We start from the raw sequence: 15144 nt of genomic DNA on the forward strand, positions 1-15144 counted from the left end.
CAACAAAAAACTAAACAACAAATAGTTATGAATTGTTATGAGACCCACTCCTTCAAAAATTTATTACTCACAACAAACTATTATTCTTACAATATTCCAAAGACTGTTATGTTAGCAAAACCTATAAAGAAAATTAAATAATTTGCAGGCTGCCGCTTTAAATTGTAATTGAATAATTAAGGAAACTTTGTCTTTTTAACAAAAATTGGATGAAATTTAGTTATAAAAAGAGTGGAAATAGGGCTACCCATTTTGAAAGATTAAATTGTTAGATGAAACACAATTTGAGATTTAAATGTTTTAACAAATAGATGTGGGTAATGAAATAAATGGAAATGATTATAGGAGATCGAAATAACTTTAAAACTATTTATGTTATCGCTAGAAAGTCCTATTTTGTGCGCCTCAAAAATGTGATTAATGGACCTTATTAAGATCATAAAAAACCTCTTTTTTTTCTGGACGAAGATCATAAAAAAAAATTATTCGGAGCACACAGTGTCTGCATGCAGAGTACATCATCAAGTACTACCCAGAACCAGCACAACCGTGTTAAGGATCAAAGAAACCTTTATTCATAGCGCAGAGTCTAATCCTAATCAAAAGCAACATCTGCCGTGAAAACGCGACCAACCAAAACATGTGTGTTTATTCTGGAGCGCCAAACAAAGGCGTCGGGCACGATGGCCTCATCGGCCGGTCACCGTGGCAGCCGTCGAACGCGACAGCAGTCTTCATACACCTGATGCACCCCAGTATGCTGCCGGCTCTGGTGGTGCTGCGACAGAACTCCGGTATGTTGCCGACTCTGATGCGGTGATGGCACTCCAGTATGTTGCCAGCTCTGGTGTTGCTGCGACAGCATTCCGGCATGTTGACGACTCTGTTGCTACGACTCCGCTGTCTCGAAATCCATGAGTGCCAAGCGAAGAGGTTGGGCAAAATGGCATCATCGGCTCGTCACTATGGCAGCACTCGAAGCTGACGGCGGTCTTCATGTACCGAGAGCACTTGGCACACTTGATGCACTCTGGTATGCTGCCGAGTACACCGGGGATATAGAAATGGTGGCAGCGCGGCTTTCTGACGACCTCATCGTAGTACTTTTTGAAGATGGCCTCAAAAGGCTGTGCAGGAATCACCCACATCTGGTGCTGCGACAGCACTGTCTCGAAATCCCTGAGACGAGTGTTGACGACAACCCTTGACCCTCTCGCGATGACAGCGAACCCACCGAACTGCTTGTAGCTGGTGTAGAGCTCGAGCAGCTCCTGCGCAAGGGAATCATAGACATCCGAACTGGCCTGCATCTTCAAGGACAGGCAGCTCTCGAGCCGGGTAAGGAATTGCTCCCTCTTGGTGCTGATGTTGATGACCTTGTAAGAGCCAATATAGCCGTTGATCTCGCTCAGGTATTTTTCAATTTTTGGACAGTCTGGAGGTCATCAGCCGAGCCGTACAAGAATATGAGCTCCTCCCTTTCAAACTGCTAACAGTTGAAAGAACAAGAATATAAAGTCAGAAAAGTTTTAATCTATCTTGTGAATGATTCCTGCGTGAATTTGATACGAGTGATGTAAACTGTATCTAAATTTTTAGATTGGGTGAATTTCACTCGAAGTCTGCAATAATAAATGCTTATTCTACTTGCTATGCCAATAGTGTGCAAGTTTGTGCTTGGTCGAGCGTGTTAAAGACTAAACCATTAAACAAAATTATCAGATGAGATTATCATTGAGGCTCTGTCTTCCTTCTTCCCTACTTTGAAGAAGATATCCAACTAGACTTTGATCGTCCAGTTGCACATATGGACGTCACCTAAATGTGAACCAAAATAAAAATAAATGCGAGTGATATATCCTATTTTATAACGCACCAATCAAAAGCATGATAAGTCGAAGATCCTACCGACTAGAGATGGATGATGAAAATATGGCCCAGATGATCAAAACCATGGTGCATGTGTAACTTACACTTTGTTCAACATCGGGGAAGACCATGTTGTTCACCACAAGTTTTAACCAGTTGATTCCTTGCCTGTTCCAGAGTTCCTTCCCCTTGGACATCGTGAATGGGAAGGCTTCTTTTCCCCAAAGGCGTATCATCGCCATCGCGTCCATGTTTACCACCTTCCCCTGTTTGTTCAGTACTACAACCTTAGTCTGCTGCCTAAATTGCCACTTCTTGCGGATGAACTTTGCTGCTGGCTTGCTGACCATGGAGTTGCTTGTGTACCATCGCATCTCAGATCTCCTGTCCAGGAACTTCTTCTGCATCACCTCGTTATGTTCCTCCACAATAGGAACCCACATAATTTTGTACTTACTACATTGGAAGTTGCACTCACTGTAGATGCTGGTAAGGGTTCCTAGATCTTCGACCGACAAGTTCAAGTCCGAAATAAGCAGCATCACGTTCTTATCCTTGAACTTCTCTACCGTTACCTACAACAAGTGATAAGACCATGCTGTTATTTTTCCAATTTGAATGCCAACAAACAAACTATTTAAGAATTCTAAATGTGGTTAATTACAAGTAAGTTGATATGCATTCATCCTCGGGATATTGATATACAGTAATGACCAGTAATCGAAGGCCACTGAAGATAATTGGGACTGAGAAGCTAACCGTTGTCCTCTTGCAACATTGATAAACTGTCGAAAAATCGTTCTTGGTGCAAAAAAGTGCGGCCATAAGCTCCACAATATCAGTACAATGTTTGAAAAGTTTCTTAATCTTCTGATATGAAATTTGCTCCACTGCATAACGTGAATCACAAAATTTAAGTACTTTTATTCCATGTATAGATCTGATGAAGAAAATCTGGACACTCAAAAAAGGAATCTGGAGGAGATGCATGAAGGCTTCCTCCCATGATGAGAACTACTTCTTGTCTGGAACACAAACAATGATCTCACCGTGCTTTTCTCTCAGATTTTCCACTTCTTTCTTGAAGGATTCATATTTCGTTGTGACACGCTCCAAGAAGGTCCACAGATCTTGCCCTAGGAACCTGAAGTCATCAAGAAATAGGTTGACCACTGATTTGAAACAGTTGGGGAGAGAGAGGAGAGCTTGGAATTAAATCAAAGTCTGTTCACAAAGGTAGTCAAAAGCAAAGGTAAGGTTATATAACATACTCATTGCTCATGCTGATCAAGCCACTGAACTGAACTGAACAGCCAAGTATGATGACAATGATGTAATAAAAATGGCCTGATATGTCGACTGATGCTGAAATTTCTCCAAAATCTTTGGAGTAGCTCACAAACTCAACTGCGCACTTGGTGAACTCCAAAGCCAACTTGATCAGATTATTCAGCGCCACAAAAGCCTTGATCCGCTGTGTGTCGGAGGACTTACCAATCGCATGTGACCCTCTCAACATCGCCGTTAAGCTTAGAAGGTCATCTGACTCTTCAATTTGAGCGAGACGCCAATGCTCGGCATAGTACACCGATAAAGCTAAGAGTGTCAGCACAGCCTTGGCATCCCATGAAAAGGATGACAACATGTTGAAAAGAGAAGCCATTGTTTGGTATACATCGTTGTTGCGGGCCTTGCAAGTAATCTGTCGTGGGTACATAGGTTTCGGCATTGAATGTGGGAAGTAGCAAGACCGAGAGGGATAACATAGTAAAGGACGCGACAAAGTATTAAATTTGATTTTCTTTTTTTCCTGATAAAATGAGCAATTTTAGCGCTGCAGGAAAAGGTTGCTTTTTCTTTATAATCAGTTGCCACATAAAATGCAAATTTTCTAATCTCTTAAGTCATTTAAACAGAAAAGTAAAAAGCCTGGAACTCTCACATTTGTATACTTGCACTTTGAGAGAGGAATGACTCTCTCAATATGAGATTACCTGATAGCATAGTTCATTGATGGTGGATGACAAAGGAAGAGAAGGTTCTAACGAAAGTGAGGTTGAGCTTTTGCTTTGGCATTGGTCACCCTGGAAAAACGAATTCCCCTGTGAGTCCTAATCATGAAATATTATGAACATACGAAAATGTAAATGTGTATCTTTGTAAACTTTGGCTGGAAAAGAGTGAAACCTGCAATCAATTGGAGAAGCAAAGAAACATTGCCACAAAAAACAATCGCACGTTAAGAATGAGCCAATCCACCGTGGAAACAAGTTAATGGGAAAGATTGGATTATTTGCCAAGAATTTCATGTTTATGTGGGCAATATGTAGTAGTGACGCGACTAATCATCCAAGAGTTGTATATAATTTCTTCTTTTTTTGAGGTAATTTAAGGGCTCGAACACAAAGGCTAGCTATTCAAAGTGGAGGGAATACCTTGCAAATCCCATGAACCAGTTAGGTTCAAGCTTTTGGCATTTATTGAGAAGAAAATTCACTGTTAACAAGTAAATGAGAAAGGGACTAGGGCATGTTTTTGAATTTGATTGCCCACTACTCTACCTTTGGCGGAGTGTTCTTAGCAACGTCATCCACAATGGCTATGGCTTGGCTGAGGATTTTCTCGACAAGATTCAAGTAACACCTGACATTAACTTGTTCTGTCGCAGAGCATGGCTTGCTCACGACATCTCTCATGAACTTGTCATCGTCGAGGAGGGCAAGTAAGCTGGCCATGAACCTATTTTTTCCGGCCATTTTTCAGGCGCAGGGAAAAGGAAGAAAGAACGAGAGAAAGCAGAGAAAATTTAGGGTCTTGAGGGAGGGAGTGAAGTGGAGGAGGAAGGCTTGTGTGGAGGAAGGTGCAGGTCCCTTGTGACCTATTTATAACACTCTAATCCCACAAGACGACAGCCTAAGAGCCGGTAAGATCGATCTCTGCCGCGTGTTTACGTGGAGGGCTCGCTCATTTCTCGTGAAAGAGAAACGTGAACGAGGCTAAAGCCAAAAGTCGAAACGAACAGCATGTTAAAGATGGAAAAGCAAGAAGCACAAGATCCAACACGACAATGGGGGATGGCCTCCTGAGGGATGTGGGGCAGTGACAGCTACGAGACGATGTTTGAATGGACAGAGAGATCAAAAAATAGAAGGGAAAAAAAGGCACAATTGCTGTAACGAATAAAACATACATCGCCGACAACACCCAAAGCACATTCCAATCTTTTCCATTAATATACACTCCACGAGTTTCTCGCCGATTCCAGTTCTGCTCCATGCCTGACCTCAGCTCGAGTCCTGTCGCTTCTGGCTCCTTCATAGCTTCGCATTGCTCAACACTCGGCTGCGTCAACGCAGAACGTACATTCCCATCTGATTTTAATAACTTTCAGAGCTTCATCATCGCAAACTTTCCAAAGGTGAACCACCAGGGGGGCAAGTTAACGATTTACTAAGCAAACATCTAACACGAACTCTCTGGAGCTCGCACCAATCACAAATTTAAGGTTTTGATTTAATCAATTAAACATGCAAGTTAATTCATTTAGAAGTCATCACCAATCTATCATAATTGAAAACGTTTTTCGATGTTTGGATCTTATTGAAAAATGATTTCAATCTCATGACTTTTTTTTTTTAATTTTTTTATTTTTATAAAAATTCTGATTTTTAATTATTTGATTTTTATTTTTACTTTTCTCTTTTTATTTTATTTTCCTTATTCTAAAAATTGAATTTTAATTGTTTAAATTTTCTTTTTCTCTTTTCTTTTTCTTTTTCTTTTTTTCTTTTTTTCCTTTTTTACCTTTTTCTTTTCTTTCCTTTTCTTTTTCTCCCTTCCTCCTCTAGGCCCGCCTGGCGACAACCATAGGCAAGCTCAAGTTTCATCTAACAATGACCACGAGCAAGCTCGATCTCATCGGCCTCAACAACTCTTGAGCTCACCTAGATTTGGCAAGCCCTAGGTTGCTAGCCTTAATCGAGCCGTGAGCTTGCTTGGATCTGGCAACCTCGAGCTCGACAACCTCAACCAAATCGAGGCTCGGCCCAAGTTGAGCTCAACTAGATTGGTCGAGCCTTGAGCTCGGGATCTACGTCATGGCTCGGCCATGAAGAAGAAGAAATGAAAAGAAAGAAAAAAAAAAGAAATGAAATGAAAAAAATTTAAAAATTCAAATTCTTTTAAAAAAATAAAAAGTTCGACTTTTAAAAAAATTATAAAAATAAACATCTCATTGACTAAGGACCCTAAGATTAGGAAAACATTTTGAAAACATTTTCTAGTTCTTTCAAAGGACAAATCATTTTCCTAAATTTAAGTTTTAATAGGAAAAAAATTTCTGATAACTTATTTCCTAAGCAAATCAAATGCCGAAAAATAAGAAAAATGCTTTTTTGGAAAATGTTTTTCGCGAAACTAACAGACCCTATGTGTTGACTAGAAATCAAAGTAAAATGTAGGAGTCTACGAACCAGAGTCTCAATGGATATGCAAACTTCGTTATGCTAAATAAATCTAACGTCCATTCGTTACATTTCCACTTTATTTCAAAAATATTTTGCAAGTAGTGTTGGCAATTTTATTTTATTTTTAGAAAATGAAACAAATGTGACATAAAATTTTGTCACAATTGAAAATCAAACGTTAAAATAAGATTGTCTAAAACTAAATCCTCGTTGCTATAAATTAGCCAAAGGAGAAATAAACTCATGGCGTTTGTTGAGTCTGTGTCTATAATTTTTTGTCACATTTATAGGCCAACTAAGAGTCTATCTATTTGTTTTGTGAAAAACATTTTTGGGAAAATAGTTTCTGGCGTTTGGTTCGAATTCAAAAATGAATCAATGGAAAATGTTTTCTTAATTAAAAGAAATTGTTTTCCTATCAAAACTTAAATTCTAAAAAATGATTTTCCCTTCAAATGAGCCAAAAAAATGTTTTTCTAGTCTTAAGGCTCTTGGTTAGTGATACATTTATTCTTACAAAAATATATTTTAATTCGAATTTTTAAATGTTTTATCTATCAAAAAAATTTGAATATTTATTATATTTTCTTTTCTTTTCTTCAATTTCTCTTTTTCTTTGTTTTTTTCTTTTTCTTTTTTTTTTCTTTTTTTTTTTTTCTTCTTTCCTATTTTTCCTTTCTTCTTCTTCCTCCGCTAGCGGCGTGCCTCAATGACAGTTGGCAACCTAACGATAGGCCATGACATGAGCCGATGAGCTTAAGGCTTGGCCAATCTAAGTGAGGTTGGGGCTTGTAGAATCTGAAGAGCTCTAGCTTGCCCATGGCCATTGTCAGCCGATAGCAAGAAATGAAGTCAAAAGAAATCAAATTAAAAAAAAAATTCAATTTAAAAAGAGAAAAGAAAATATAAAAAAGAGAAAAAAATAAAGATAATTATAAATTCTTGAAATTTTTTAAAATAAAATTTTGTTAAAAAATTGGATTTTTTTTTTTTTTTACTGAAATAATGTCATGAGATTGAAATCATTTTACCTATGAGATCCAACTATATGAAGATGTTTTCAATTATATATCACCAAACCCAAAAAATAAAATAAATAACCTTACTTTTTAAAAATATTTTTCAAGAAAGCGTTTTCTTTTATCATTGAGCTTTTCGCAAGACAAAGTTACCCTAAGCTTCAAAGTTAACAAAACATTTGTTGCCTTTGATAAATTGTTTGTCACATTAGGCTTCTTTTTTCAGGCTAGGTATGGAGATGAATATTTTATTTTCATTACTTTTTAGACATTGTTCATTTTTTCACTAGAATTCGATGAGAAATTTTTTTTTTATATAATTTTGATATTTGAAAGTTAGATTATAAGTTTGAATATTCATAATAAATAAGGTCAATAAGAAGTTTCACTACAATAAATCAAACATGTATTCAACAAAAAAAATATAAAAGAAAAAAAGATCGATCTAATTAATTCTAGCAAAGTCCTCGGTGTGTTTACTCTCCATGCATTGATCCTACTTCAGTGTAAACACTTGATTGCAACAACAACAAAAAAAAAAACGCTAAATAAAATTATATGAATTTTTTATGAGTTAATATATTGAAAAACCCCAAATCAGTATACTTATAATAAATTTATCTAAAACTTTTTTTTACCGTAAAAAATTCCAAACTGGTACACTTATGATAAATTTACCCTAAACTAAATATTTTACTACAAAAACTCCAAGCTAATATACATGTGATAAATTTACCCTCTATTAACTTCCATCAAATTTTATCGCTATATTTGTTGACGAGGATGACATTAGGGGTTGTCAGTTCCTGGTTGTGTCTAATCCCCTCTAGGAACTAAGAATTAGACCAAGAGAACCACTTTCTAGTTTTTGAGACCTGGGACCGGACCAAACCAACTAGTCCAGCTTGGTCCAATGGAATCAATCACTTTACAAAAAGAATTAAAAAATTTAAAAAAAAGTTAGAGTTGTTACTATTTTAGGATTTATTACAATTTTTAAGAACATAAAATCATTTATAAAAAAAAAAAAAAAAAAAAAGAGTTGGTCCGGTCTGATTCAATTCCCTCGTAAAATCGAGAACCCAACCAAAAATCACCGTTTCCATTATTATGGAATTAGGACCCGTACCGACGCCCCCAAGAGCCAAACCAAACCGGCTAATCCAATCCAATCTTGGCGGTTCTCGGTTCGGTTGGTCCAATATGCTCACCCCTAGATGACACATGGTGACATTTAATGGTGATATGGCAAGTCCACATGAAAATCTATAGGGTTAATGTCACCAAAAATCCCTAATCTATCATAGGCATACCATGAAATTTATCATAGGAGTACCATTAAATCTGTCACAAGTATACCAGTTGGGATTTTTCGTGATATTTACCCTATGGATTTCCACGTGCACTTGCCACGTCACCATACTACATCACCATGTGTCATTTAGGTTAGTAAATTTAACATTTAAAGTTGATGGAAGATAACGGATGGTAAATTTGTCACAAGTATATTAGCTTGGGATTTTTTATGATCAAAAAATTAGTTTGGAGTAAACTTGTCATGAATGTACCAGTTTTGGATTTTTTGTGATTAAAAGATTAATTTTTGGTAAATTTTTCAGGGTATACCAATTTGAGGTTTTTTGTGGTTAAAAAATTAGTTTAAGGTAAATTTGTTACAGGTGTACTAGCTTAGAGTTTTTTATGGTCAAACATTAGTTTTGGGTGAATCTTCATGGGTGTATCAATTTGGGATTTTTGAATATATTAACCTTTTTTTGTTAATTGTACATGCTTGAATATTAAGCCAAATAAGCAAATAACTAGACAAAAATTATGAAATCAAATGTAGCGTGAGGCAACATTGGCAACTCCTGTTATCGGGTGCAGCGACAGCCACTTCTACCCTAGATCTGGCCATCGTGATTCTAGCAACTATGACTCTAGATTGGTAGACATGACCCTAGGCACGGTCGCTCCCATGATTGCGACTCAAAGGCCCAAAAAATGGGCTATCAAAACTCACCAAGGGGCCAAAGATGACAAGTGGCCCAAGGGAGGGGGAGAGAGAGAAGTTTGATTTTTGGGGAAATTTTTTGGGAAAATGCAAAAACTTTTGAGTTAAATGAGTTTTTTGAAATGAAAATAGTGTTTAGAAAATTATAATTAAAAGTACATTGTTAAGCAACTTTGGTTTAAATTGTACTTGGAAAATTTACACTTTGTAAATGACATTTGCTATTTTCTTCAAAAAAGAAAAACATCTAAACTGGTGAAGGGCTTAGCGACCAACTGGAGAGGCCAGATCTAGTTTCTACTGGCTAAGCCCTTCACCAATAATGTCATGTGAGGTGAGGACATTTCTGAAACTTTGAAAGTTTAGCAACAATAAAGTTGGAAGAAAAGATGTACTAACTTTCCCTAAATCCTCAAAATTCAAAGTATCTATGGACCAATCTTGATTTAAAGGTATTTAGTGGCATTTAATATGTAGTTGCATTTCTTCAAAACTCTCAAAAAATTGTATCAAACAAAACTTGTATTTGCCCAAGGGGCTTTAGAGCCTATAACCCATTAGGAAAGTGGTTCGGAGAGAGTCTGATATCTAAGAAAGTGCGAGTGTGTAAGCATGGGTTTTTATTTTTCCTATGGCCAAATAACAAGGGGACAAAAAGTCTCCCTATCTAAATCTCCTCGAAGGTATAAACAAACTAGCTCTTTTATGGATGTGACACAAAACATGATGGATCTAACCCATTTCTCATCAAAACTCGACTTCTGCAATACAGTATTAAGAAAGTCCTATTCTATTCTATCTTAAGGGCACACCATCCTTTATTTTTATTTTTTCCTTTTTGAGTTTCATCTAATGAAAAGCTTCATAGAGCTATGATGATATTGTCTTGAATTGGTCAACCCTCAATGAGTGCAAAGGAGATATAATAAGTGGGAGGAACTTTTTCAGTCGGTTAATAAGGATTTTAGAATTGATTTTGTATAGGAAGTTGCAAAGGTTGATGGGACTATAAGAACCTGATTTAGGGAAGCGGGGAAGATACCTATTATGAAGAAAGATGTGACTGCCTTGAAAACTAAGGTGCCCATCACGTCACAATAATATTCATTGAAGAAACTAGGATAACTATTAGGTTCTGGAGCATCGAGTGCAACTGATTGAAAAGCTGCATTCCTCACCTCTTCAATTGTAATGTTAACTACTATTTCATTGTTCATCTCAGGTGAGGTCACTTTTCAATCCAATCCTCAATCCCCACCAGTTCCCGACACCATTGATATGTATAAAGACTGATAATAATCCCGAAATGATTTTATCTTGTTAAGGATAGCAACACATGACTCATTCAAATTCAGAATATTTTAAATTAGTTCATGCTTTTATCATTTAGTTATTACTATAACGAACTAATTCAAAATTCAAAATATTTCAAATTAATCCATTATTTTAATAACTAGTATATAAACTCTAAAAATACAAACGCTATCCTAGAGTTAAAGGATAAGCGAAATTGATACTCAAATTCAGAGTCTATTTTTACATAGTATCAAAACATTAGTAAAATCCATGGAAACACCTCCGCTATTCCTTCTTACTCTTCCACTTTTCGACTTCTCCCATTTACAATGTCATCTCCCACCTCCACTCTAACTGTGCAACACCACCTTAGCCTCAAACTTTATGGTGATAACTTTCTATTCTAAAAAACCCAATTATTTTCATTGCCCCGCAGCTAGACCTTAATGGGATACCTTGATGGTACCGTTGTCTATCCCACTTGAACCATCACCCTTATGGACTTCACTACTACTACACCGAACCCTCCATATTATGAATGGATTCGAAAAGACCAACTCATTCTTCATTGGATGATATCTTCTCTTTCACCTGATGTCCTACCATATGTGATTGGACTAACTACTACTGCCGATGTCTGGAAGGCTCTAGAAACTGCCATTGGAACTGTATCTCATACAAGCATTCTTCAGCTTCATATGCAACTCCAGAATACATCCAAAGGTGACAAATCTGTCTCAACTCATCTTCACGAGGTAAAGAACATTTCATATCAATTAGCTGTTGCCAATCACCCTCTAGGGAATGAAGAATTAAATGCCATCATCTTCTATAATCTTGGTTCTAGTTTTTTTGATATTATTGTTGCTTTGGCTATAAAACCCAATCCGATAACCTTTCCTGAACTCCACCAATTGCTCCTCAATCATGAGCTTCAAATGAAGTCTACCACGGTGCCCATAAAGGCAAATGTTACCACTTACACCCTTTGATCATCCATTCCTACCACTTAGTCACAATAGATTTCCAATTTCCAACTATCTACCAACCAAAGCCCTCAATACCGTTGGCAAGGCAACCATCACAATGATGAAAACCTAGGCAATTGATCCAAAAACAGGAAGGACCGATGCCAAATTTATCATAAATTTAACCGTACGGTTGCAAGATGTTATTTTAGGTATTTGCAGTCTAACAATAGTGAATCTCAACCTGCTAGCAATATGGCTGGATTCTTCCTACCCCATCACAGTAAGACTGGCTTCCAAATATTGCAACCACTCACTATGTGATCTTGACATTGCAAAATCTACACATTCTAGACCACATAACAATAATGAATCTCTTCATGTAAGTAATGGAGTAGGTTTAGACATTGTTAATGTCAGTTCTTCCACTCTTAAAAACCCTGTTAACAAATATTTTACTTTGTCAAATATCTTTCATGTCCATACCATTACACGAAATTTGTTTTTTGTACACAATTTTACACGTAATAACAAGTGCTTCTTTGAGTTTCATCCATTTCACTTTGTTGTGGAGGATTTGCAAACCAAAACACCACTACTCTAAGGTTCGCTTAAGGATGGATTATACTGGCTACCAAGTCTTTATACCACATCTCCATCTGTTAACACCATCTCACTTGATACTTCCGCCACTACCACCACCTAACACGCTCGAATGGGTCATGCCTAACAAAGCAAAGTTCGCTCTTTGATTTATTCAAACAATTTGCCACGTTCTAAATTTCATTTTAATAAATGTGTTTCTTGATTGTTAAGCAAATCTCATAAAACACCCCTACCTCCCACTCATAGCATTAGTAAAGCACCTATCGATTTAATTTTTACTGATGTATGGGGACCTGCTCCAATTTATTATATTTCTGGTTATGAGTATTTTGTTAAACTTGTTGATGATTTTTGCAAATATACTTGGCACTATCCTATTCAAAGTTGGTCTATGGTCCATTTCATTTAAAATTCAAAAGCAAAGTTGAGAAACAATTTGAAAAATCCATCAAAGTCATGCAGCCTAATTGGGGTGGGGAATATAGAATCTCGAATAAAAATTTTCAAAAGATGGAATTCTGCATCGAGCAACATATCCACACACTCACAAGTAGAATGGAGCAGCTAAGCAAAAAATTCGCCATATTGTTGATACCGGCCTTACATTATTGGCCCATTCATCTCTTCCCCTCGAGTATTAACCTATGCTTTTGAAAACACAAGATACCTTATTAACAGATTATTCACACCACTTTTCAAAAATATCTCACATTTTCAAACACTTTTCCATCAACAACCAGATTACAAGTTTTTAAAAATATTTAGTTGTGTTGTTTTTTCCTTTATTGAGGCCATACAATTGGCATAAGTTTTCACTCCATTCTACTCAATGTGTATTCTTAGGATATAATCTATCGCATGTTGGTTACCATTATTTAGATTACAAAATTGGATGCATGTATATTGCAAGACATATTCATTTTATTGAAATATGTTTCCATTCGCCACACTTGATTCACACTCATCTAAAATAGCCTCACCATCACATCCTTGGTTGATGATCTCCACAGCTGATATGTCCTCTCATGCAAATCATGATATTAATGGTAATGTCTTGCCTTCTACCCCACCCTCTAACACCTTCCCACCCACCCTTGAAAAACCATCACCAACATTATCAAATATTGATACTACTTCAACATCTAACACGTTGGTTTCTCGTCCATCTAATGTTAGTACGGGTTCTAATGAGGCTTTTTCAGACGCCTCCACACAGCAGGCTATTGTGATACATCTATAACTGATTTATCAAAAACCAAGAACCCATTTAATATGACTACATCAAAGCCCAAAGCCCAACACTAAATTTTTATTGCCAACTGTGAACTTGATTGAAATAAGTTCTATAGAAAAGCCATGGTACTTCACCAAAGCTAATAAACATGAAAAATTGAGGGACGCAATGCTTAAAGAATTTAATGTTTTGTTGCATAATGGAACATGGGTTTTGGTTCCACCAAATCCCAAAGCAAATGTCGTGGGCTCCATATGGGTTTACCGAGTCAAGACATGTCCAGATGGTTTGATAGACCGGTACAAAACCTGCTTAGTGGCCAAGAGCTACAATTAGCAGGAGGGTATTGACTATACGGAAACATTTAGTCCTGTCAGTAAAGCAACCACTGTCCATATAGTTATTTCATTGGTTGTGACAAAGAACTGGGAACTCTAGCAGTTGGATGTTAGTAACGCATATTTAAACAGTAACTTTTTAAAGAAGTCTACATGGTCCAACCTCAAGTTTTCATTAATAAAGAAAGGCCAAGCCATAAAGGCAGGCTATAAAAATCCTTATATGGATTGAAAAAAGCACCGCAGTCTTGGTTCCACCAATTGAGCATCTTTTTAGAATCCTCAGGATTTATCAAATCAAAAACTGATAATTTCCTCTTTATACTAAATCAGCCCAATTTCTCCATTTATATGCTCATCTATGTTGACGACATTGTTATTATAAGGTCCAATTCGACACTTATTCAAAACACTATCAACTACTTAAATAAAGAGTTCTCTATATGGTACTTGGGCGAACTTAATTACTTCATGGGAATCAAGGTGCTTAAACATCCATCAGGGCTTCTCCTATCACAATAGAAATATGTTATGGATCTCCTTCGTCGAACTAAAATGGATGGTATTAAACCGGTTCACACGCCCGGCTACAAATATCAATTTAATCAATTAGGTTAAGCCACTTGAAGATGCCAGTTTGTACAGGAGCACCGTAGGAGCTCTTCAGTGTGCCACCTTAACTCAGCCAGATATCCCTTATGCAGTAAACAAAGTTTGCCAGTTCTTGAAAGAACCAATAGAAAACCGCTGGAGTGCGGTGAAACGAATTCTACGCTACTTAAAGAAAATTGTTTCGTTTGGATTACTCATCAATTCCCAATCCATCATAGTACTCCATGCATACAGTGATGCAGACTAGGCCAGTTGCTCCGTTGATAAACGCTCAATGAGAGGTTATGCAATTTATATGGGTCAAAATCTAATTCCTTGGTCAGCCAAAAAGCAGCATACCATTGCACATTCCTCAATCAAATCTAAATATCGAACATTGGCAAATGCTAGAATAGAAGTTGTATGGCTATAATCATTGTTACAGGAAGTGGGCATCTCTTATTTAAAACCCCATATCCTTTGGTGTGACAACCTAAGGGCAACAACAAAGCATATTGAGATAGACTTTCACTTTGTCCACCATTTAGTGTCACAACGCAAACTCAAGGTTCGCTTTATATCCACAGGTGACCAAATCGTAGATATCTTCACTAAGCCACTTACACGATGTTGCCATGATATGCTCAAATCCAAGTTAAAGATCATCTCGAAGACCACCTTTAACTTGTAGGAGCCTATTAAGGATAGCAACGCATGACTCGTTCAAATTCAAAATATTTGAA

General features: G+C 36.9%; 1 protein-coding gene across 2 annotated transcripts; it reads right to left on the bottom strand.

The window, feature by feature from the left end:
• Window positions 1-469: 469 nt before the first annotated feature.
• On the bottom strand, window positions 470-4718 carry LOC104414577 (protein SIEVE ELEMENT OCCLUSION B). Of its 2 annotated transcripts, none has more exons than XM_010025727.3 (7): window positions 4431-4718; window positions 3864-3953; window positions 3141-3571; window positions 2919-3013; window positions 2629-2759; window positions 1974-2444; window positions 470-1489 (listed from the first exon to the last, which is right to left on the bottom strand). In XM_010025727.3, the coding sequence occupies exons 1-7, from the start codon at window positions 4623-4625 to the stop codon at window positions 1409-1411; spliced, it is 1494 nt and encodes a 497-aa protein (XP_010024029.2). In that variant the 5' UTR covers window positions 4626-4718; the 3' UTR covers window positions 470-1408. The 2 variants fall into 2 exon arrangements, with proteins under 2 accessions (XP_010024029.2, XP_010024030.2); XM_010025728.3 differs by having other exon boundaries at window positions 470-1486; window positions 4431-4717.
• Between the last annotated feature and the right edge of the window lie 10426 nt (window positions 4719-15144).

This window comes from Eucalyptus grandis, chromosome 8, assembly GCF_016545825.1.
Source record: "Eucalyptus grandis isolate ANBG69807.140 chromosome 8, ASM1654582v1, whole genome shotgun sequence".
In the NCBI taxonomy this organism is placed as follows: domain Eukaryota; kingdom Viridiplantae; phylum Streptophyta; class Magnoliopsida; order Myrtales; family Myrtaceae; genus Eucalyptus; species Eucalyptus grandis.